At 64.3% G+C, this 23,612-nt stretch overlaps 1 protein-coding gene across 3 annotated transcripts; it reads right to left on the bottom strand.

The window, feature by feature from the left end:
• Window positions 1-768: 768 nt before the first annotated feature.
• Window positions 769-21,939, bottom strand: ULK1 (unc-51 like autophagy activating kinase 1). Of its 3 annotated transcripts, XM_059139507.1 has the most exons (28): window positions 21,603-21,938; window positions 21,063-21,155; window positions 20,940-20,981; window positions 13,270-13,302; window positions 12,934-12,970; window positions 12,198-12,371; window positions 12,028-12,101; window positions 11,683-11,784; window positions 10,654-10,712; window positions 10,491-10,573; window positions 10,105-10,155; window positions 9,897-9,985; window positions 9,085-9,238; window positions 8,203-8,263; window positions 8,014-8,103; window positions 7,435-7,557; window positions 6,493-6,641; window positions 6,287-6,373; window positions 5,745-6,013; window positions 5,168-5,358; window positions 4,749-4,858; window positions 4,525-4,668; window positions 3,943-4,136; window positions 3,622-3,794; window positions 3,412-3,530; window positions 3,067-3,224; window positions 2,311-2,446; window positions 769-2,221 (listed from the first exon to the last, which is right to left on the bottom strand). In XM_059139507.1, the coding sequence occupies exons 1-28, from the start codon at window positions 21,711-21,713 to the stop codon at window positions 2,166-2,168; spliced, it is 3,162 nt and encodes a 1,053-aa protein (XP_058995490.1). In that variant the 5' UTR covers window positions 21,714-21,938; the 3' UTR covers window positions 769-2,165. The 3 variants fall into 3 exon arrangements, with proteins under 3 accessions (XP_058995490.1, XP_058995491.1, XP_058995492.1); XM_059139508.1 differs by lacking the exon at window positions 8,014-8,103 and having other exon boundaries at window positions 21,603-21,939; XM_059139509.1 differs by lacking the exon at window positions 21,603-21,938 and having other exon boundaries at window positions 12,858-12,970.
• Between the last annotated feature and the right edge of the window lie 1,673 nt (window positions 21,940-23,612).

Raw genomic sequence — 23,612 nt, 5'->3', positions numbered from 1 at the left:
TGACGCGCGTCCGTGCAGGCTCCCCGCCACGCCGTGTGCGCGGACAAACGGGGGCAGGAGAGAGGAGGAAGTGGACTCTGAAGCCTATTAATTGAGCAACAGAATGCCACAATTCTCTTCATCCTCTGGGCATTTCTTCCACTTACTGATAGACCAGGAGCCCCACAGAGCGGAAGGGGCTCCGCCTCCCGCCCCGTTTCCCACCCGCACGGACCCGAAGCCCCCGGGCCCCACGCTCCGCCGCCTCCAAGGTGCTCTCTCCGTGCACTTTCATGTAATCCTGCGGTTAGCCTTTCTGGTAATGAGTTATTTTTAAAACTCACAGAAACAGTATACAGTCTTAAGAATGCAAATCCTGCACCTAACCTACCTAGAAATGGCCAACAAGCACCAGAGACGGTGCTGGAGGTCACCAGGCGTGAGGGAAACCCCGCTCCAGCGGCAGCATGGCCGGGATCCAGACAGATGGCATCGGGGAGGACATGGAGAAAGCAGGCCCTCCTGCCCACGAGACGGGGCCAGCGTGGCACAGCAGCCACACGGTCCAGAGCTGGTTCCCCTCTCAACCCGCACCCCCCTCCCACGTGTCCCCCCAGAGACGAACGCGGTGTCCCTGGTGGTAGGGGTCAACGCAGCCCCAAACTCACATCACAGCACCTAGTGTAGCCCCAGGGGTCTGCGCCCTGGGGGTCACGGACAGGGTGACTCCTCGTGCTGCTACAGGCCCCCGGGCCGCAGCGTGAGACACACTAGAGAGGCCACTCCCACTCAGTTCCAAAGGTTTATTTCCTTCAGTCAGTATTACACAACGTAATGCAAATGGAGGGAGTGGAGGATCACACGAAACTCCTTTAAAGTAGACCAAGGGTCCGGTGCCGAATGCTGGAAACAGGATGGGCCAAGAGCACACACGCCGGGAGGCGGGCGGCGTGGTGGCCCGCTGCCTGCGTTCCCTCCCGTGGCACCAGCCTCCTGGTGGCCTGGGTCCCAGCCGACCGTAAACCAGTAAATACGCATGGGTTCTGGCAGCAAGAAGAGAGCCACAGGCCGGCCCAGGAACGACTCACAGGGCTACTTCCGAGATTTCAAGTATTGCAGAGAAAGGAACACACAGATGTCCGTGTCTTGATGTAAGACCTTCAACCCCTCGCCCAGAGCACTTCGTCTGCCCTCTCCAAGACACAATGAGGGGGGCGAGGCAGAGCCCCCCTGCCAGTCCCCCAGAGCAGCCGAGACCCAGCCTGGGGGTGGCATACGACTTTGGCATCACACCCTCTGTGAAAGCTGACGGGAGGCCATGCACACGATCCCCCCTCGCCCGCCCACCGCCTCCAGGTCAGCGCGGGGGGGAAGGGAGAGGGCCGCCCTCTCAGCCACCACCGGCCTCCACGTGACACTGAGGACCCAGCCCATCCTGCCTCCCGCTTCCAAAACAAACCCTAAACTTCTACAAATTTTCTTCTTTTGTTAAAAAAAAGAGCTGCAGAAAAATAAGACACGTTTCAGGAGTAAAGTGTAATAGACTTCAACGTCTGTTCTGGGTTCAGAAAGCTTGGTGCTTCATACTGTCCGTCCCTAAAAGAACATTTAAATAAGACGTCTGTGTCTCCCCAGGAAGGTCCTGGGCAGACAGCACACACGCTCGCACGGCTATTTATATATGTATATATGTATATAAGTCTGTACACACGCCTCCTAGCGCAGCAGGCAGCACTGCGCCTGCGTAAAGTGCTCCGTGATTCACAAAGCTGGGTGGGTGGTCGCGGGGAAAGAGGGGGACCAGGCGGCCGCACCTTCTCCTGGGCAGAGCTATCTCAGTGCCTCCACCTGTCCTCAGCATGGCAGCCGGCATCAGGGTTGCCCCAAGGTCTGGCTGGGGTTGGGGACCGGCTGCATGTACCCACCTGCCTTCAAGGTGGCCGGGAGCTCAGCCCGCCGGTGAGGCGGTGGGGGGACTGCCCAGATTCAGGCGCCCCAAACCCCCCACAACAGAGTTCAGCCATTTGGCTCGGGAGCCCCCCAGCTTCTCCCCAGCAGCAGCAGGCAGCACCACGGCCGCAGGCTTGTTCCACTGAGCCTGGCCAGCCGGCTGCCCGTCCGTCAGCCTGGGGGACTGGCAGAGGAGATTCAGCCCCTGGGGCCCCGTGAGCCAGGCACCTCGCGGGTCAGGCACAGAGGCCGCTCAGCAACGCCGAGAGTCTCCGCTCGATGCACAGCTTGCCTGCAATGAGGGACGGCTGGGTCAGGAGGCCCCGCTCCCCTCCCCTCCCCTCCCCTGCGGCCTCCCCAGGCCAGCCCAGCGGCACTCACACTTGGCGATGTTCTCCACGTCCGCCTGGTCGCTGAGGATGTGCTGCAGCCCCTCCATGAGCAGCAGGGCCTTGTGGTAGCGCTGCACGCAGTCCTCCCGGCGGTGGAACATCTCGTCCAAGGCGGCTGACTGCACCTGCTCGCGGGAGGCCGGGGCTCAGCCAGCTGGCCCAAGCCCCGCACCAGCCACAGTCGGGACCAGGAACCGACTGTTGCCGCACACACAGCGGGCAGCTCAAATGAGGACATGGCCCACGGTGAGGACCACCAGGGCCACGTGGGGGCCTGAACAGAGAAACTCGTGCCGCCCCGGGCCACCGCTGCCATGGAGAGCACCCCCTGGCAGCACCGGCTGTGCCGGCCTACCTCACCGCCCATCACCCCTGCAGAGGCGGCGGCACGCTCTCCCTCAGACGCTTGCTGTGCCTGCGCATGCATGCTATAAACTAACATCGTCAAACACAGCCTCCACCTCCCAGCCAACTCTTCCTAGGCTCCGAGACCCTGAAGTCGCGGGAGCAGAGGAGACCTGGGCTCCTGTGGTGAGCCCTGCAGCGGGGTCGCCTGTCCTGGCCGCTCCTGGGAAACACACACCCGCCATTAAGGCCTGAGCACGGGGCCTCCTCCTTGGACCCGAGGCCCAGACAGGCTCCGGGCACGGGCTGGGCCTGGGGAGCCCAGAGGCAAGCGCTGGCGGGGGGACCCTGGCCTTGAGCCCGGCAAGTGGTGGCCCTCCCGCCCGACGCACAGGCCTACCATCTGCACCGCGTGGCTAAAAATGAGCTTCTCGGCGGTGACGCTCTGGATGCGGTCCAGCAGCCGCTGCTTGTCCAGGAAGAAGCGCCGCAGCCGCAGGCTGAGCCCTTGGCAGGACACCACGCTCGCCTTGTACAGCTCGTTCAGCTTCCGCACCACTGCGGGTAGGGCCAGGGCAAGCACAGCCTCTGTCAGCACGGCACGGCCCCTTCCGTCCCCAGGAGCCCTGGCTACTCCCGGCAACTCCTCCAAAGGCCTTTCCTCCCCTCCCCCGGACTCTCCCCGACCTTCCACACCTGGCCACCTCTCCGGCCTCCGTCGAAGCCCCTGAGGGCGAGCACTCACCCTGCTTCACGGTGGACGACAGGCACAGCTTGCCGGCCCGGATCTGGTCGATGGCAGTCTGCAGGCCCGAGGACAGCAGCTCGGCCACCTTCAGGTAGAGCACCAGCTGCTCCGCGAAGCTGCGGGGCCACAGACGCGTCAGGAGGCACAGGGGCCTGGAGCCCGGGCCGCCCCCGGCCCCCCTGCCCCGGCCCTGCAGGGCCCACGCACCCCCACTCCCGGCTCAGCAGGCTGATCTGGTCGGCCACCACGCTCTCCTGCAGCTGGGACTCGGGCCCCCCGGCCGTGTCGCTGGCACTGCCTCTCAGGGCCGCGATCTCCAGCACGTGCTGGACGAAGACCAGCGTGAACCGCAGGCTGTGCAGGATCTCCGTATGCTCTTGCTGCGGGGGTGGGGGGGTGTGCGAGGTGGTGGAAGTGGTAGACCCCTCCCCAGACATCGCCACCCTCCCCTTCCCAGGACCTGCAGCCCAACCATCACCCCCACCCTCCCCAAACCAGGACCCGCTGCCCACGCCTGGGGGCCCTCACCTCCATCAGAGTCTCCTCAGGGAGATCGGGGGCCTCGAAGGTCACAGCGCCCTCCAGGTTGGCAGTAACAGGGTCAGCAAAGCCGCAGCAGTGGCCAGGGGCCGGAGTGTCCGAGGCAGCCTCCCCACAGGCCCCGGGGGGCAGGTGACGGGCAGAGGAGGAGCCAGCGGAGCCAAGGGAGCTCGAGGAGCCCACTGCAGGGAGAGGCCCGCGGGCAGCCGATTCAGGACACACTCCTCTCAACTCCCCAACGCAAACCCCTTCCCACCTGCTCTGCACGCCCAGGTCTCCACTCCTCCTCCGCCCCCGAGCAGAGCCCACCGTGGATGCCCTGTCCTTCCTGCCTCCTGGCCCACAGCAGGTGGGCCCTCCAGTCCTGAGGCAGGAGCTATGGGCATGCCTGGGTCCGAGCCCGGGACCCCTGACCCACAAGGACAGGCCTCCCAGGGCGGCTGCAGGCGCGGGTGTTGTGGGTACTAGGCCTGCTCCACGAGTAAGACCGACACTGCCTCCCACTTCTGCCTTCTGACCCGCACTGCCGCTTATGCCCTGCCACCTGGAGCAGCACCGTGCGGTCCTCACCTGAGAACACCCTGGCACGGGGACCCTGCGGTGGCGTGGTCCCGCTGGGGGGCGAGCCCACAGTGAACACCACGGGAGACGGGCTGCTGGCCCCCCCAGCACGGGCTCCTGGGTGCAGGTTCCCTCCGAGGCCAGCAGAGGGCGCTGCAAGAACAGGAGAAAAGGCTCAGAACCTGGGGGGTCCCGGCCCACCCCCACCCCAGGGAGGCTGCCCGCCCACCCACCGATCTCCATAGGCTTCTCCTGCAGGCTGTCCGTGCTCCCCGAGTCAGGGGCCTGGGTCCCAAACGCAGCCTTAAGGAGCAGATCAGTGAGGCGGCCAGTACTGAGGGACCTGTAGGGCGAGGAGCCTTGAGGAGACAGCCCGGGCCCTGGCCCGCAATGCCCAGCCGGCCCTCCCTAACTCACGGCACGCCAGGCACACAAGGCTTCTTGTCGGCTGGCCGTGTCCTGCCCACCCTGGACACTGCTAGTGGCCCCCGTGAACAGACGCGCCAGGTAAGCTCAGCAAGGCTCCCAGAGAGGGGCGGCGCAGACGGCGGCCCTATCCACAGGCGGGCTACTCCGCCCACTCCCAGCTACTCCCAGCTTCTCCCAGCGCGCGGGCGGGCAAGTCCAGTCGGGACAGTCCCTTCCCACGCACCTGCCAAAGGGGCCCTTGTCCTCGGCGGGCCGCAGGCCGGGGCCCAGCTGTGGCCCCTGGAACGGTCCTGCTTCGGAGAGGTCCGGCAGCGTCCGGTTCCGCGGCGGGGTCATGACCACACCCTGCCGGGCCAGGAGGGCCAGCAAGTTCTGGGAGCTGGGGGTCTTGGGGAAGTCGAAGGCAGGCATGGCCTAGGAGGAGCGGGCGGGGAGCTAAGACGGACCGCCGCGGCCATGGCCCCACGCCTCCATCACCGGGTGTCCACAGCACAGGCGCAAGACCTCGTTTGCTGCAGGAAAGCAGTACGCGCCCCACACATGCCCAATACCCAGGCACATGTGTGCCCTCAGAAACCCCACGTGTCACTATGGGTCCGGCCCCTGCTTCTCCAACGAGAATGCTATGGAGACTGAGCTAAGCAGCTGGCGTGAGCAGAGCCAGAGCCCATGGGGCACTTGCAGTTCTGGGGCCGGAAGCATGTCCCGCGGGCATCCTGCCAGGCGGGCGGGAAGGGGTCCTCGGGGCAGAGCCACACTGGCCGCTCCCTCCCTGCCCCACCAGCTCCGGGGCCCATTACCTTGGTTGGGGAGCCGAGGATGGGGGGCAGGGGGTTGCGCTGCAGGAAGTCAGGCAGCTTGGGCGAGCCTCGCAGGGGTCGGCAGGATTGTAGCCCGTGGGCCGGCTGTGGGGGGCTGGACTGGGGGTGGCCGAATGCCACCCCCAGGGGGTCCGTGGGGGGCTTGGGCAACTTAGGGCGGACGACGTGCAGGTCAGACAGGTTGGGAGCGCTGTGCAGGCGACAGCCCAGCCCAGCGGCATGCGCAGAGTGCTCAGGTGCAGAGGAGCCTGGGGCAGGACAGGACAAGGCCAGGTCACTCCCACGTGGGGCCCGCCCAGCCCAGCAGCAAGAGGAGCATGTGTGAGGCCCTCCAGTCCAGCCTACTGCCCCTACCCAGTCACACTGCAAGGTGCGCGCGGACACCGAGGCCCTCCATACCCCTCCACAGCCACAGCCTGAACTTGTGAACAGTCCCCCAGGACCCAACCCTCCCTCCCTGTGCACCAGTGACCGTTGCAAGCGGGAAGCTGGCTCTTGCCCAGGGCCAAGGCCGCACCTACCTGGACGAGGGGATCTGCCTCCCCGCATCTCAGCTCCTTGCGGGGAGGGTGCCCCACTCCAGCCCGGCCGCTCGGGGAGGATTCCAACTTGAGAGAGAGAAGTCACCAGGGTCATGCCCCGACAGAGAGAGCCAGCCCCCTCCCCTTACACTCCAGCCCAGGAAGGACCCCCTTCAGCAGCTCCCACCAGGAGCATCCAGGCTCACCTTGTGGAGATGGTGTGTAGGGCCGGCCCCCTCCCAGGGACAGCTTCCTGGCCAAGGTGGCGCCGTGCTCAGCGTAGGTCGGTGGGGACGGACTGGGGCGGGCAAAGCCCAGGGGGCTGGTGCTGCCCGACCTGCGGATGGCAGAGGACCTGGGGACAGGAGCAGGCGTGGGGAGGTGAAGCCCCAGCCACACATGGTGAGGGTCATGCCCATACCAGATGGCTCAACCCTCCATCCAAATAACGGGTCTCACTCAGGAGCCTCCAAGGAGAATGGACTGCTCACCCTCCTGCCTAGAGCAGTAAGTAGGGAGCAAAAAACCCCAGTGTTTCCTTGGGCATCCTCAGACCTGTGGTCACAGTCCCTGCCAGGCCAACCACTAGCCCACAGGAACTCTCCATGAATTAAAAAAACGAGGGGGCCTTCTCCTGTAGCATTTGTTGAAATTTGTCAAAAATCAATTCTGAGGGGTACCTGAGTGGCTCAGTTGTTAAGTGTTTGCCTTCGGCTCAGATCATGATCCTGGGGTCCTGGGACTGAGCCCTGCCTTTGGCTCCCTGTTCAGTGGGGAGCCTGCCTCTCCCCTTTCCCACTTCCCTCCACCCCCAGCTTGTGTTCCCTGTCTCTTTCTCTCTACCAAATAAATAAAATCTTTTTCCAAAAAAGTCAATGCTGAGTTTTGTAAATTCAAGATCCCTTGCTAACATCTACCAAAAAACTATCCTAATAAACCTAAAACCTCCACACATCCTAAAACAGTATCAATGAAATTTACACAGTGCACAGCCTGCACAACTGTACATATGGGACAACCCTAGATCACTCCAAGTGAGCTACGGCGGGGGTGTTCCCACTGTAGTTCTCTAGGACACACCCTTTGCCCCCAGGGGGACCTCTGTAGTCAGTCACGGTGTGTCAGAGGTCAGAGGGGACTATGCTCACCGTGTGGTCTGGTACTGGGTAGGCGACTGCAGGTTCTGCTCAATGCGCTGGTAGTTGTGCACCTGCGTGGGGACTGGGATGGGGACGGACACGCCACACCTGCTGCTGAAGGGGCCGGCCCGGCTGCAGTGGGAAGACAAGCAGGGAGGGGGGGAGTTGTGAACAGAAACAGCACACTGAGCTGAACCCCAGCCCCAAACACCAGGCGGCAGAGGCCACGGAGGCCACCTGCTTCCTCAGCTCTGCACAGGCCACCATTCCGGCACCCAGAACTGTTCACACCCCATCCCAAGCACCCTGTGCCACAGACACATGTGATAGAAGGCCAGCTGGGGCTGGTCCCCCGCTTGGCTCTGGGGCCCTGAGCCCACCTGGTCCCGCAGCTCCCTCCACACCCCCCAGATCTACATCCCTCCAGCCACAGCCCCCTCCTGGGCCACCCACGAGAAGCCAGTGACCTGCAAGGCCTCGACGACAGGACCCGTGGACACAGGTCTTGCAAAGCCCCACCTGAGGCTGGGGGCCCTAACCGCAGCTTGGGGCCCCTCACAGCCCTACCCCACCCCAGGCCCTGCTCACCCTGAGGGGCTAGGAGAGCTACTGCAGGGCGGGGAAGGAGATGGGGTCCGGCCACGGCTCTCCAGGCCAGCAGAAGCCACCAGTGAGCTCCTGGTACGGACAGACAACATAGACAGGACAAAGGAACAACTGCCAAGAGCCAGCATGTCCCTCTCTCCAAACCAGCAGTGGGCAGGGCAGGGGGCTCACCCGCTACACATGAGGCTGTCCGGAGGAGGTTTGGCACCGGCTGCCTCAGCCACCAGGTCACCTGCAGACGGGACACGGGTGAGGCTGGGCCTGGGTACCTCCCACACCAGGACAAGTGCCTACTGCATGCTCCCGGGCCACCTTACCCACCACGGCTCCTTGATGGCCCCACACTCCATTCCGATGGCGGGGGGAGGCTCCAGGCAGGGGCGGGGGGGAGGAGGCAGCACTCCCAAGTCCCCACTTCTGTCCCCCAACCTGACCCAACCTCGGGCTCTGAAGCAGACTCTGTGTGTGCCCTCCGTGTTCCACCCTTCAGCCACCTCCAGGCGAGGCACCCGCGGCTCCCAGCCTGGACCTGACCCCTCCTCTGGGACCCTGGTCCCACACCTGCCCCATCAAGCTCTCTCCTGGCCCTGTCTCCGGGCTCACTGCCCTCCTGGCCCTACCCTGGAGATGTAGGACCACTCCAACCCTGCCCCGTCCCCAGAGTCATGGGATGGCCACGGACAGCGAAAGGAACCGTCAATGCCCAGAGTCAAAAAAGGAACTTCAGACCCTGGGACAGAGTTTGGGGACGGGTTGGGCGGGTCGCAGAGCACGGAGAACCAGTACTCGACAAATACTAAACTGACACCAGCTGCCTCCCTGGGAGCAGAGACCAGAGGGCAGGGTCAGAGCACAGGGACTCCGTGTACAGGCCAGCCCCGGAAAAGTGGGATGGCGTGGTCTGGACCCCCTAGCCAAGCCCACCTGGTAGGGAAGCTCCCAGACCCCGAGGACACACACGGAGACAGGTTCAAAGGCACGCGCACACGCACACACATGTGCGCGCATGAAGTCACACGCACGCTCACACCGGAACCACTCCCAGCTTCTGACCTGGAAACTGGGCCGGGACCATGACAAAGTCATCCGTGTCGCAGGATGAGTCCTTGCTGCTGCCGCCAGAGCCACGGGAGCCCTGCAGGAAGCCGGCCCCGTCGGCCGGGGACGTGAGCGTCTTCTGGAGCTGCTGCTGCATCTCTCCCAGGGACTGGGGGTCACAGGGGAGGTCACTGAGACTCGGCCCCAGGACCCGGGGCAAACCAGGGCTGCAGGTGCTGACATGGGGCTCAGCCCTCCTTCCCATCAGCTCCTGCGTGGTCTACCGCCAGCTGGGCCCCATAGGGACAGTCCCCGGACGCAGCCACCCAGCTCCCAGAGTTCCTGGGGAGACTTCCCCTGCATCTCCATCAGTCCTGCAGAGGCCTGAAAGGGCTGCTCTGCATTCAGGACAGAAGGCATCCCACATCTACCTTCGCCGTGGCGGAGAGCCATCCTCTGCACCACAGGCCCTGGCACCCCAGGTCTGTGTGTGTGCCCTCAGCAGGTCCCCCCCAACCCATGCCGAGGTCCCGGGGACACGTGCGGGGCTGCACTCCAGGACGCAGGACCACCCGGCCCCCATGCCCACGCGTGCACAGGCCAGCACACACAGACCCACACCTAGCAGGCCGGCCTCTGGGACACGAGGGCTGGCGGTGGGAGCTATGAGCGCTTCTCCCAACTCGTCATGCTCTGACCTTCCACAACCTGAACTTCTCTGTCCGCAGCTAGTGCGAACGGCAGGTATCCTGAGGGCGTAGTGTCCCCAGCGTGAGGACGAACCCCAGGGGGAGAAGCCCAGGCCCGGCTGCCAGCGGGGGACTCACCGGCGGGGAGGCCAGGTGCGAGGCGGAACTGCTGCTGGAGCTGCTGCCGGAGCCCGAGCTCGGGTACGAGGGCACAGGCACGGGAGGGGCTGGCGGAGGGCACAGGTCAGCACACGGGCGGCTCCCACCCCCCCAGCAGCTGTGGCACCTGAGCTCCCATCCAGCCCCGCCAGGGCCTCGGCGGCACCAGGACCCTCAGGGGACTCACACTTCTTCACGGCGGCGCTGGCGTCGAGGAAAGGATGATGGAAGAACTCGTCTGTGGGAGAAGGCCAGAGAGGCCTCAGAGCCCTGAGCCCAGGGCTCTGGCCCCCCAGTGCCGCTGGGGCCTGAGCTCTCGCAGGCGCGGGAACCCTGGCTGATGGAGGCGGAGGCGGCCCCAGCAGGTGGCTCCTCATGCCGCCACCTGAGTACCGCCCACCCTGCCTCATGGGTTTTCCTAGTGGCCCCACTTCCCGTTGTAAAACCGGGGTTTTAACAGCCTGTGGGTGCCCGGGAGCCGAGGGAGAGTGGCACGTGGCCAGGAGGCCGTGCCCCGACCCGGTAGGCCGTGAGGAGCAGACGCGCGCTGTGGGCCACCCAGGGGCCACTCACCGAAGTCCATGCGGTCCTTGTGGTTCCGCTGCAGCAGGGCAAGCAGCAGCTGTCTCAGCGGGGCTGACGTCTCCCTGGGGATGCTGGCGGGGCAGAGACAACATGACGCGCTGCCCACCGGGGTCAGCGGAAGGGGCGGGAGCGGGCAACACCAGGCACTTACGTGGGGACCAGCGTCTTGTTCCTCTCATAGAAGAGACGAAGGTCCTGGGGGCTGCTGGCCTGGCAGGAGACGGCAGCGTGAGCTCCCCTCGGAGCCTCCAAGCCCCACGCAAGGCCCCCCCAACTGTGACAGCAGGCCGGAGCTTGGGGCCCTGGACCAAGCACCGCAGGCACACCCGTGCTCCCAGGGGTGGCCTCCCTCCTCTGCCCCATCCAGGCTGCAGACCACAGGGACCACATAACAGCGGCCAGGCCTCCCTCCCACCCAGGGCAGACTGGTTAGGATGGTCTTGGGTATCTGGTGGGACTGGATGTTTGCCTTTTGAAAGAAAACAACAGTCCCTGCGCCCAGCACCAGCCTTCCCCTCCCTGTGGGCACCGTACCTCCGGGGAGCGCCTGGCGGGCAACATGTACAGTCAGCCATCTGTGCTCACCGCACGCGGCTGTTCCTGGTGCCAGTGAGCCGCCAAGAGCAGGAGACCACCCAACCCTCTAGGGTTGACAGCGAGGGACAGCCCCCCGCATGCTCACGTCGGGAGGGAACAGCAGACTGGAGTACAGAGAGCTAGAGGCCAGCCGAGGTCACCAGGCGGCAACAGCTGAGAGCTGCGCCATCAAGCCAGAAGTCATGACGGGACGCATAGCCCGGCACAGCGCGGCTCGGAGCCCCTGGCCCTCTGCAGCCCCACTGCCGACCCAGCCACTGCTTTCACATGTGGTGCCCCTCGGGGCCTCAGCCCTGTTCAGTGCCTCACGCCAACAGGGCCTGGGCAGGAGAGAGGGCACAAGGGTTCAGACATACACCTGGGCACACGCAGATGAACGCTGGAGCTCACGGACTCCAGCTTGGCCTGGAGCAGGACGGGGCCCCACAGGACTGTATGCTAAGGAGCCACAAGACCACCTGACTCCCGAGAGCAAAGGCTGCCAGCCTGCGGTGCTCGGCGGCCGAGCAGGGACCCAGAGCCAAGCGTCCGGTGCAGGGTGCCAAGTGGCGCTAGGCCCACGCCTGACCTGGGGCTCGCTCACCTGGAAGGGCGCCTTCCCCGTCAGGCACTGGTACACGATGGTGCCGATGCTCCACAGGTCCGCCTTCCCGTCGTAATGCTGGGACATGATGACCTCGGGGGCCTACGGGTGCGAAGCTTACAGGTCAGCACCGTGGCCGGGACGGACACAGCGTTCCGTGACCCGAGTCTCGTGTCAACACCCGCCCGTCAGAGACGCGAGCCAGCTGGCACCCAAGTGCCACAGGTGTCGTCGGGAACAGCAGCCCAGCCACACAGACTGCCCCCCCCATGTGCGGCGGAGGACGGGGGTGGGTCATGACTCACATCCCTCCCACGGGGCCCGGGGCGGAGGCGACCCACCTACCATGTACATGGGGGAGCCGCACAGCGTGGCCGCCATCATGTTGCTCTGCAGGTACCGAGCGAACCCGAAGTCGGCTGCGGGGCAGGGAGGGAAGGGTATGTTTGTGAGGAGGGCGGCCCCGGCCCCCCATCCCCCCAACTCCCCAGCCCCCCGGCCGGCCCTGGCCTCACCGATCTTGACGCGGATGTTGTTGGGGTTGGCGCGGCGCCCACCAGGGTTGGACAGCAGGATGTTCTGGGGCTTCAGGTCCCGGTGGATGATGCCTTTGCTGTGGAGCAGACGCATGGCGCCCGCGATCTGCTGCAGGAAGAGCCGGATGGTGTCCTCGCTCAGCGTCCGCATGGCTGCGGGGAGGGGGAGCGACGGCTCAGCCAGGTACCAGGGTGAGGGGCTCCAGGCTCCGCAGGCTCCCGCACAGCGTCCCTCCACAGCCCCACCCCAGAGGCCTTGGGGGCCGTGCCCAGCGCTCACCCCGTGGGCCCATCTGCTGCCGGGTCTCCGAGCCACCATGCCACTGACAGCACGTGCTGCCGCCGATGCACCCTCTCTCTGTCCCCAGACCTCCCCTGGAGGCCTGCAGAGTGCCTGCCCCCCACCCCCCCGGGGTCAGCCAGGCCTTGCTGGGGACCCAGCACGCTCAGGACAGCCCAGCGGCCCGCAAAGCAGCCGTCCAGGGGCTTCGGGGACACTGTGGGGCCAGGCGGCCATCAGAAGGCACCACAGCCCTGCCAAGCACATCAGTCCTGCTCACAAGGGGCCTTCCAGACCCCTCTGTCCTGCAGAGCCAATCCACCTCCCGCAGCAAGTGCGGGGGGACAGGAGGCCCCCACCTCCGTCAGGCTGCCCTGCAGGCTGGGTCAGGGCGAGGCTAGGTGCGCAGCCCCGGGCCGAGGGGCGTCCACTCACTGTGCAGGTAGTCGGCCAGGTCCCCGCCGTTACAGTACTGCAACAGACCATCAGCACAGCCTGGTCAGCGGCCCTTCCTGGACCGCCCACCACCCTACACCAGCCCCCTGCTCCCGGGCTCCTTCCTGGGGCAGGTGTCCCTCGAAACTCCTACTTGAAAAGGTCAGGAGAGGGTCTGATCGCCCCTCAGACACCTGCCACAGCCACCGGAGCTGTGGACAGGGGGGCCCTACACCCATGGACATGCGACCAACCTCTACTCCCCAGGCGACAAGGAACCAGGACCCAGGAGAGTCCGGCCCCCCCATCCTCCCGGCCGGGGCCACGGGAACTCACCTCCATGACCAGGTAAACAGAATTGGCCATCTCCTGCAGGACAGAGAAGCAGCAGTGAGAGGAGGAGGGGCCACTGCTTGCCCCCAACACCAGTAGTGCTCCAGGAAGCTCCTCTCCGCCTGTGTGACCCACGCACTTGGCACTCATGCCCTCAACACAATCCCCGGGCAGCAAACAAGCGAGGCCGGCGAGGGAAGACACCAGCAGGCCGCTTTTCTGTGTCGCGGCGGGCCCGCTGGGAAGTGGCCAGAGGATGAGGACCAGGCTGTGCTGTTTGGTTTTGAGGCCACCGGTATGCGGGCATGATTGACAAGAGCAGGAACCAATCTGAGGGCTCCTATTTGACAAGTCCCAGGGAGAACCTGAGGTCCCTGGAGCGGGGTCTGAGGAGTAACCTTCAACTGCCCAGGTCCCCATCAAGATCAGGGTCAGCCCAGCCCTGAAGTTTCAACAGGGGTCAGCTTCACATTCTACCCACCCAGTGGGGGACCCAGGTCCCCAGAAGGACACGGCCAAACTAGGAGCGCCTTGACCCACAAAGCTCAGAAACCACTCCTGACTCCAGGATCAAGGACCCCAACCAACAAGATTACAGAGGGCTGCACCAGCCCGTGGCCCAGCACCCAGCCACACATGGGCTAAGGGTGCTGCTGACATCCCTCGCAGGGTCCCCCCGCGACGAGACTACAGAGCTCGAGGCCCGGCCAGTTCACGGGCAGCCCCACCACCAGCATCCACATGAGCCTATGCCACCCACGGGCTCCGGCTGCTGGCAGGAGTGCTGCCGAGATCCCCAGGCGGTGTGCCCGCCATCTGAGCCCCGGAGACCCAGTCGACCAGGCAGGTGGGGTCTCTGCACACAGTCAGCCCAGCCCCTCCCCACGCAGTGGCCAGCAAGGGAGGAGGCAAGGAAGTGACTCCAAGAGGGACATCTCTCAACAGCCTTGCCGGGGGGGGGGGGGGGGGGGGAGTCCTCTGAGACTGATCCACAAAGGCCCGACCTCCAGCAGTGGACTCGGGTCCCATGGATGTCCCCAAGCCCTCCCTGGCAGGAGACAGGTCCTCCAGCTCAGCCACCCTGTCACCAGATCTGGCAGCACCTGGGCCCAACCACACTCAATGGGTATGGAGCAGGACACAAGCGGCTGCATGGGGACACCCCATGTTTTTGGGGTTTGTGTTTTTTTTAATATTTATTCATTTGGCAGAAAGACACAGTGAGAGAGGGAACACAAGCAGGGGGAGTGGAGAGAGAGAAACAGGCTCCCCACCGAGCAGGGAGCCCAACGTGAAGCTCAATCCCAGGACCCCAGGGTCACGACCTGAGCTGAAGGCAGATGAGCCACCCAGGCGCCCCCGGGGACACCCCATGTTATAATGTCAGTACCCCCCTAATGAGAAGCCCCCCAGAGCTCTAGCAACAGAGGGCCGTGGGTTCAAGACACAGCCTGGGCAGCAGGTAGAATAGTGGGGCGTGCTCTCGGGGGCGACCCTGACTCACCCCCCACCCAGGGCGGACAGGCCTCTCCAGTGTGCCCCACCCTGCGTTCCCAGGCCTGGTCCTCCCAGGCCAGCTGCGGTGAATAGATAACACAGGGGCAACTCCAGGAGAGTCCCCGGTCTCCTGTGGGGCCAGGGGGGCTCGACGCATGGAGAGGAGAAAGCAGGCAGCAGCTGACAGCCGGAAGGGGAGTGGAGGACTGCAGGCAGAGGTCCCAGCCAAGGCCAGAGCGGGGACAGGAGGCAGGAACCTAGGAGCGTCCCAGGGGAGCAGCCCTTGGGCCACCTGGCTGCGTCATGGACATGCCCCACGGTTCCTCCTCACCAGCGAGCTCCAGGGAGCACCGGGAATTTTCTGGCCTCAAGTGGCCCAGAAAAGCTAAGTCCCCTGCCCTGAGCCATACAGTAGAGGGGCGGAACTGGGACTCAGACCCAGGCACCTCCAGAAGGAAGAGCCCTAAACTCACCCCGCCAAGCCAGGCCAGGCACGGACAAAGTGACAGGCAATACGAAGCAAAGCCCCCCCAGGGAGTGACTCACCAGGACTGGCAGGGAGGCAAGGGCTGTGTGGGAGCAGTGAGTGCAAACCCCTGGCCTGCCTCCCTCTGCCCCCGAATCTGGGAGTGCCCCAGACCCCACGACCACTTCCCCTGGAAAGAAGGCCCCCCTTGGCAGAAGTGACAAGAGTCCCCTTTGTACTTCAGAGCCCATAGGACCTTCCAACGGGGCCTGGGCCCTGCTCCCAGCCTTGTCCCCACACGTGAACCACCGCAGGCTTCCAAATATGACGGTGGGTGCCCTCCCTCCAAACACTGCACCCCATGGGCCCCTGGGGCCCCAGGCCCGTGCCCACCCCTGCACATGCCCCATCCCTGCGGCCCACTGTTCCCAGTGCTCCCCAGAGGACATCAGGGCTGATCGCCTCCTCCAATGCCTCCCATCCTGAGACCACCCTGAGCCACCCCACGGCCTGTGGCTCCTCCCTGGACAGCACGTGAGCAGCAGGCCAGGAGGCCACTGGGGCTCCGGGGACCCAGGCACCTGCTCCCCGCTCTGCTCCTCCCACCTGCAGCCTCGATCAGCCAGGCCAGCCTCACCCCAGCAGGCCCTCCAGGTGGGGAGCAGAGAGGGCCGGCAGGGAGAGAGCACAGCAGGCCTAGGGCCAAGGGCACGGAGCCAAGCCAACCTCGCATGGGGCATTAAGGCTTGGAGTGAGGGAAGCCAGATGGGGGTCTCCCACGACCTGGGCCAGAGCACAGCTTCAGACCAGCCCCGTCCTGCTGGCATCTGTCTCCCCAGCTGCGACAGCCTCACTCCACTGGCCGTCCCCGGCTGGGCCGCTTCCCAGGTGAGCTCAGGAAACATGGCCAGGCCTGGGAAGCAGAAGCCAGCTCCAGGGCGCCCTCAGCCTGCCTGGGTGCTGACAGCAAGCCAGGTCCCGAGAGAGCCCGGTAGCGTGACTCCCCACCCCCGGGTGGGGAACTTTTCCAGACCAGCTCCCTGCCCGGGCCCCTCCCCAGAGCTGCTGCGCCATCCACCTGGGGTCAGGCCTTCCCTCCAGCACTGCCAGTGGGTGTCCCGCACCCTTCCCTGGGATGCCAGCTGGCTGGGCCCCCCAGGAGGAAAAGGCTGGTCAGCACTCCCTAGGTGGCCACGGCCGGCCTGCCCCTGCCCAGCTCACTACCCACCCACCACAGCCTCATGCTCGCCTGGGAGGGAGCAGGGACCCCACGGCTGCAGGCACCAAGCACCCTGCTCGGGGTCAGTCTAGACTCAGTACACACTTGAAACCACCGGGACAGCTTCCCCCCCGGGGGAGGCAGACGGAAACAGGTGGCCTCTTCTCAGACTCAGGGGAAGTTCTTGGAAACTCATCACAACCTTACACAGAAACATACACGTGGCCAAGGCACGGATCCACCCCATGGCCCATGGGGAACACCCCAGGGCCGCCCTCATGGCCCCTTGGCCAGCTACCCACATGCCCTGCTGCCCTGCTGGCCTTGGACGTGGCGGCTCCAGTCCGTGTCACAGGCCACGGGCCGTGGACACGGTCATACAGGGGCAAGGGAGGGGCAGGGCTGGGCGGGGAACCCTCAGTCCCACCCCCCCCAAGGCTGGGGAGGGGGTCTCCCCGCCCTCGCACCTGAGGTGGACAACATGGCAAAGCCTTTCCAGGAAGATGACAGGGAGCCCTCCGAATCCCCTGGCAGGGTGCCCACAGGCCCCAGGGACGGGGCTGGCCCGAGCATCCAGGCACGTAGGAGGCCACCCCGCCATGGGGCGCTAAGGTGCTTTGCCTTAATAGGATCCCACTCCCTGCCTGGGCTGGGCCTGGTAGGTGGGCAGGCACTGACCTAGTTAACTCGGGGGACGCTGGCCCTCTTGGCTCCGGAAGGTGCCAAAAGCCCCAGCGGGGGCCAGAGCACAGCCGCCCACAGGAGCAGGGCCGCTCCCCGCCCCAGGCTGACCTCTTCCAGCCAGCTCCCAGCAGGGAAGGGTGCCCGGCCCCACCTTTCTTGCTTGGGGAGCCTCCTGCAGCTGCTGCAGGGTGGCCTGCCCCCCACCCCACGGCGCACTCCGCCCGGCACACTGGCCCTGCCTGGGAAACGCAGGGGAGAGGGCAGGGGAGGCGTGAGCTGGCATGAGCCCTCGGAAAATAGAAACCACATGCTCCTCCCAGAGACGCACCAAGCCCCAGTGGCCACACACCACGGCGACACTGCAGACGTGACCTGCACAGATCCCTGAGCAGCTCCGTCCTAGGGCACTGACCCACAAGGCTGACGACGGGACACCACACAGCCCCAAAGCCCCCACGTTAGGAGCACACGGCCAGGCAGCCGAGCTGGGGTTCAGGGCTCAGAGGCGGGTGGACCGGCGGAGAGATGTCCCCACAAAAGGCAGCACAACAGGCCCCCCAACCTGCTCAGAGAAACTCAGGCTCTGAGCTCCTGGGGCCAGCCCGTTCCAGCTCCCCCCTCACCTAAGAGGTCCCCAAAGCACTTCATGATCTGTGTTTCCCACTTGCCCAGTATATGTTCTACTTCAAAATTCTAAGTTAAAAACATTTTTAAGTTAAAAAAAATAGCTAAGACCATAATAACACAACCTTACAGGCATTTCCAGAAGCACCTGGACTCTCCCTCGGGCCTCCTCACCAGCCCCCAGCTCGGAATCTGGTACGAGGGGCTGCCACCCAGCCTGCACCCTACCCACCGCCACCCACTCCACCCCTGGCCCATGGTCCCTCTTGGAGAGGAAAGGCAAGGCGGCAGACCAGCACTGCCCCGAAAGGCCCTCGAGTAAGCCAGCAGGAGGTCCGCTGGCTCCGTCTGTGGCCAGGCTGGCCCTGAGTGAGTCATGTCCAGCTGTGGGACCCAGCCGGCCTTGGGAGGGGGAGGGGTCCCTGTCAGAACTGGGAGCATCAGCCCTCCTCCTAGGGCATGCCAGGTACAGTCCTAATCCTGAATCCTGCAATGGCCACCCTCCCTAGGCAAAAGCACGTCCAAGCTACCACCTACCACACAGGTGTAGACTCAATAGAAGACCACAGGCTCCAGCTGCCTCTCCATGGGTCAGAATAGAGTACAACCCACCCCCCAGCACCCACATCACCTGACAAACGTCTCTATTCCTATTCCGTAGGGCCACAGAACAACAACAGAAAAGGAACAATTTCAGAAAAAATACTTGCAACATATCACAGAAAAGTTTTCCTTAAAATGTAAAGAGTTTCTACAAAACAACAACATTTACACAGCAGTTGTTACATGGCAGGCACAGATCTCTCAGCACAACCACCCAACCACACAGGCATACTGTTACCGTCTCCCATTCGACAGGTGACACTGAGAAGCTTGCCCAAGGTCAGTCACACAAGTAAGTGAATTGAGGAGCTGGGTTCAGACAAAGACAGTATGGTCTAGGGCCCATGCCGCTCATCATGGCACCATTCAGCCTCAGTAAAAAAAAAAAAAAAAAAGACCAAAGGAATCAGGCCGAAGGCAGGGGGGATTCCAAATACTCACACACCGAGATGCTGAGCCTCACTCACAGGAAGTGAGAAACACGGGGATGTCATTTTCTGCTGAGATCAAAGTCTGACAACCGACCTCCCAGAGAGGCTGTGGGGAGACCGGCCCTTCCGTACACATCCCTGCTGCACGTCCAGTCCAGCCTCTGGGGACCCCAGTTTGGCAACTGTACCAAACTAGAAGCGCACGGCCCTCTTCCCCAGGGATCCCAGTCTAGGAGCCTGTGCTGCAGATACACACCTGGCCCAAACTGAGCACAAGGTCATGACCACACTGCCGACGTGCCAGAACCCCAGAAAATCCCACGTCTCATCAGTGGGGGACTGGATGCAGTCAGCTATGGAATGTCGGGCAATGGAACCCAATACACTCTCCAGTAACACCCACAACGGTGTGGAGACAACAGCTACCAAGCACTTGAGGCTCACCACGGCCAGCTTCAAGCCCGCCACGCCAGGGTCTCCACCCGCAAGAGGTAGAGGCACAGACACGTTAAGGTATTTGTCCAAGGACACACAGCTGGTTTAAGTTCAAAGCTAGTTTAGACCAGGACTGGAACTAGGTCACCTAGCTTCAGAGTCTGGGCTCCGAAGCAGTAACCTTCCCGGGAGGGGGCTGTGATGTCCCGCATACAGACAGAGATCCTCCCTGACATACAGGCTCCAGTGAAAACGGCACTGGCCGCCAGAAGCAGACGACGTGGTGGCAGAGCCGTACATAAGAACGTGTTTCTGCCCCTGCAGAGACCCAGAAACCGCCAACGTCGGTGTGGGGCCAGCGAGATAAAGGGGTTACCTTGTCCCAGGCCACTTTATAATCAATTTTTTTTTCTTGTGCCAAATTACTTGTTCAAAGTTTTAAAAGCTATTTTTCCCAGGTCCCGTGTGTCTCAGAAAAGTCTAAGGACTCCGGGACCTCCGCAGGCCCCAGGGAGTGAGGCCCAGAGCCTGGGCAGAGGCCGGGCCTCTGTGCACTTCCTCCAGGCGGGGGAAGCCGAGGCCGCTCACGAGAGGAAGCGCACTGCCCACAGCCAGGTGTGTGGCCCGGGCAGGAGGGGGCAGGAGAGAGAGGACAGGGAAACGGGGGGGGGGGGGGGGGGGACCCGCCCTCCTGGCCCTGGGACACGGAGCCTCAGCGGCCCCGTACCCGGCTTCCAAGTACTCGCTGTCACACTGGACCCGTGCCCTCCCCTGTCACCTCCTGTCATGCCACAGCCCCCAACGCCACCACCCGGCTCTCAAGGGGGAGGGCGGAGGCCACCCAAACACAGACAGCCGGGCTGGGAACTTCCCCTCAGCCAGGGGCAGGTCCCGTGGCCTCAGTAAACAGGTTTCAAAACCATTAGTCAGCACTTTGGCCCGCAGATCCGCCTCAGGTTCCCAGTCCCCAAACTGGCTCTCCAGGGTCCCGGACCCTCACCGGAGCCGGGCCCCACCTGCGGCCCCAAGGGCGGCGAAGGGACCCGGAGGGGGCCTCCGGAGCCGGCTGGGCCTGAGGTGGACTGCCGCCTGGTTGCCGGCTGCCTCTGGCCTGGGCTGTCTGCCCCGACTGCCAGCTAGAAGGAATCTCCGCGGGCCCCTCCCCTCCCCCAGCCTGACGCAGGGAGGGACCGGCCAATGCCAGGCTGGAGCAGTGTCAACAAACAAGCCGCCGGCCCAGACAGGTGGGCCAGGCCCCGGCACCTCCCCGCCCCAGGCCTTCGCTGAGGACAGGACCCACGGTCTAGGCCACTGGGTCGGATCCCCCCGAGGCTCACGCCGCAGCTAGCTTGACCTCCGTCAGTCCCAGGAAGGCGACCCGTGGTGTCCTGCTGGTGCCCACGGCAGACAGGCTGCTAGGGCCGGCAGGACTCTCCCCGCATGCCCAGAGGAAGCAGGCCCCAAACTGGGCCGAGAAAGAAGTCTCCAGGGTCCTGCTCAGGCCTCTCGGTTGGACAGGCCAGATAGCGATCCACACCCAGGGGTGCCCAGTTCCTCCCAACACAAGACCCTGGCCTAGCACCTTCCACTACCCAGCAGGGTCTCAGCACCTGGCTGGCCTGGGACCCACAGTCGTGCGGCCTGAGGCTGTGCACCGGCCAGCCAGGGAGGGTAACACACCCCCTCCCCACCACCGACGCACCCAGAGCCTTACCTGGAAGTCATACAAAGCCACGATGTTTTCGTGTTTCAATTCCTAGGACAGAAACCAAGTTTCTTAGGATCAAAGCTAACTCATCCCCCGCCATCTCCCCTACCGCTTCCAGAGCCCGCTCACCTTGAGGATCTTGATTTCCTTCCCCAGCAGTGTCTGGGACTTGGCCAGGTTCTTTTTGTTAATGCACTTGACCGCGACCTCCAGGTCATGCTTCTAAAAAGCAAGCATGGATGTTCCTCAGGGGCCGGGAACCCAGAAATCCGTAGAGGGCCACCCCCAGGCCGAGTAAGCACCTGGGGGGGGGTTCCAATGCCAGTGGAAAGGCCCCAGGTGTGGGGTGGCAGAGATGGGCTGTCCGGGGAAGCAGGAGCCCAGGATGTGGGGATGGGGACGAAGGGCCCATGTGGGGGGGTGGGCATGAAACCCCCCGGGCGCGTGGCGGGGATGGCCCCGGGGTGGGGATGCCTGGGCGTGAGGAAGACATGGGGGTCCCCGAGAGTGGGGCGGGGCCGGGGGTCCCGGTGTGAGGCGGGATCGCGGGTGGCCGGCTGTGGGTCACCGCACACCCGCTGGGGCTGGGGGATGGGCCCCCCGACGTGGGGGGGGAGGAGGGGGCGCCCCCTCGCCGGGGCTTGGTCCGGGCCCGCCGGCGCCCCTCACCTCCCGGTGGCGCCCCTTGAAGACCACGGCGAAGGCGCCGTGGCCGATCAGGTCCTTGCGCGAGAACTCGAACTTGCCCACGGCCTCCAGGCCGCCGCGGCCGGGCTCCATGGCGCGGGCGGGCGGCTCAGGCGGCGGCTCGGGCCGGCGGCGGCGGGCGGGGGGCGCGCCCCATCGGGCAGGCTGGGTCCGCCTCCAGTCCCGCGGGCCGCTCGGGGCGCGCTGGCAGTGCCGGCGGCGGGTCCGAACCCCGTCCCGGCTGCGACTCGGCTGGGCTCCGGGCTCCGGCTCGGACTCCGACGGGGAAACAAAAGAGCCGCGGCCGCCGGGCCCCAGGGCCTGAGACGCCGGCGCAGGCGCAGAGCGCGCCCGGGGGCGGGGCAGGGGCGGGGCCGGGGCGGGGCCGGGGCGGGGCCTGGCGGGGCGGCCGCGCTAAGTGGGCGGTGGGGCAGGCGGCGGGGCGGGGCCCTTAGGGGGCGGGGCCGTGCCGGGGGCGGGGCCAGCACTCGACTCGCCCCTGGAGTGCCTCATCTCTGCACCGCGGTGTTAGTATCTGGACGCGGCCTGCGGCCCCCCCCCCCCCCCCCGGGCTTGGGACCGCCCAGAATAAGTCGGGCTGCTTTAGAGCTGTCGCATTTTATTTATTTTTATTATCATTCTTTTGTTTTTAGTAGGCTCCACACCCCAGCGCTGAGCCCAACTGCGGGGCTTGACCTCAGGACCCTGAGATCAAGACCTGAGAGGCTGGAGAGTCGCAGGCTTAACACTCAGGCACCTGAGGGGATGCATTTTAAATTGTGTTCAACAGTAACAAATTGTTTGCCACATTGAGCCAAAACATAGGAAATCAGAGGGCAAGTTCCCGTAAATCCTTTCACTGGGGTGATACACAGCAGATTCCTAGACACAGCGTTCAATAGACATGTGCTCGGGCTTAAAGTGCCCCAAAGTTTAGAAGTAAGAACCGGGCTACTAGCTGTCATTTAGAAAGCCTGCGTAGGTAATATACAGGAGAACGCGGAGCCCAGGGCCTACCACTGGCCAGTCCGTCCCCAGAGTGACTCATTTATTTCTCCAATGATTCCATGAGATGCTGGAATGCTGTTCTATCACCGTTTGACAGATGAGAACATTGAGGCCCAAAGAAATGTACCCAAAGTCACACAGCAAGCAAGGAGAACAGATTCTCATGCAAGAAACTGCTAGCAGAGGCTGCCTGGGGAAGAGCCGGTGCTTTTCACTGTCTACCTTGCGCACCAGCCTGAATTATTCTAGTCTTGGTCGAGTCCCGCTCCGGTACGTGGGGAGTAGGAGCACTCCTCCTCTCTGCGCCCCTGCCCACAGTGACACCCCAGGCTGGTGGCACCACCCTGCCCGTGGGGCAATGGGCAGCTCTCTGGGCTGGATCCTCCCTGCTGCCTTCACAGAGCTGCCTGGAGGCTACTCTTCCCAAAGCTCTGGCAGGAAGGCCACACAGATCTCCTGGAAGCTCCTTCACCTGTACTCGGGGCCCTTCTCCAGGCCCCAGAACGTGCAGGCTCCTGACCCTGAACTGAGGCCAGCGGCCACCAGAACTGGGAGGGACCAGGAGTGTCCTGGCCAAGCACCTTGCTTTTTTGCTTTTCAGGGGAGAGGTCACCCACATCACCCCTAAGGTCACTTTCCGTGCCCTCCGTGCTCCAACACCAGCTACGTCTGCCCAGGGCCAGAGAGCAACAGCAGCAGCCGCACAGAGTGCCCACCGCCCTCAGCAATGGTTTGGGGGGGAGGGCGGCGGGGGGGGGGGGGGACAAGCCGGGCTGTAACTGCACAAAAGGTCGTTAGTTACAATGGAGGAAGCACGCTGGGCAGGCCTGCTGGGTGGTGGGGTGGGAGTGGCTGTGGAGGCAGGGGTGCTGGAGGGAGCTGGTGCCTGGGGCAGGAGCCCCGCCCAACTGGGAAGGGGATCTTCAATCTCAACTCCAGGAAGGTCAGTGGAGTCAGGAGTGGGTGGGTGGAGGTGGGATTTGC

This window comes from Mustela lutreola, chromosome 11, assembly GCF_030435805.1.
Source record: "Mustela lutreola isolate mMusLut2 chromosome 11, mMusLut2.pri, whole genome shotgun sequence".
NCBI classification, from domain to species: Eukaryota; Metazoa; Chordata; class Mammalia; order Carnivora; family Mustelidae; genus Mustela; species Mustela lutreola.
Note: the sequence above shows the minus strand (reverse complement) of the source record. Positions and strands in the feature narration are given on the sequence as shown.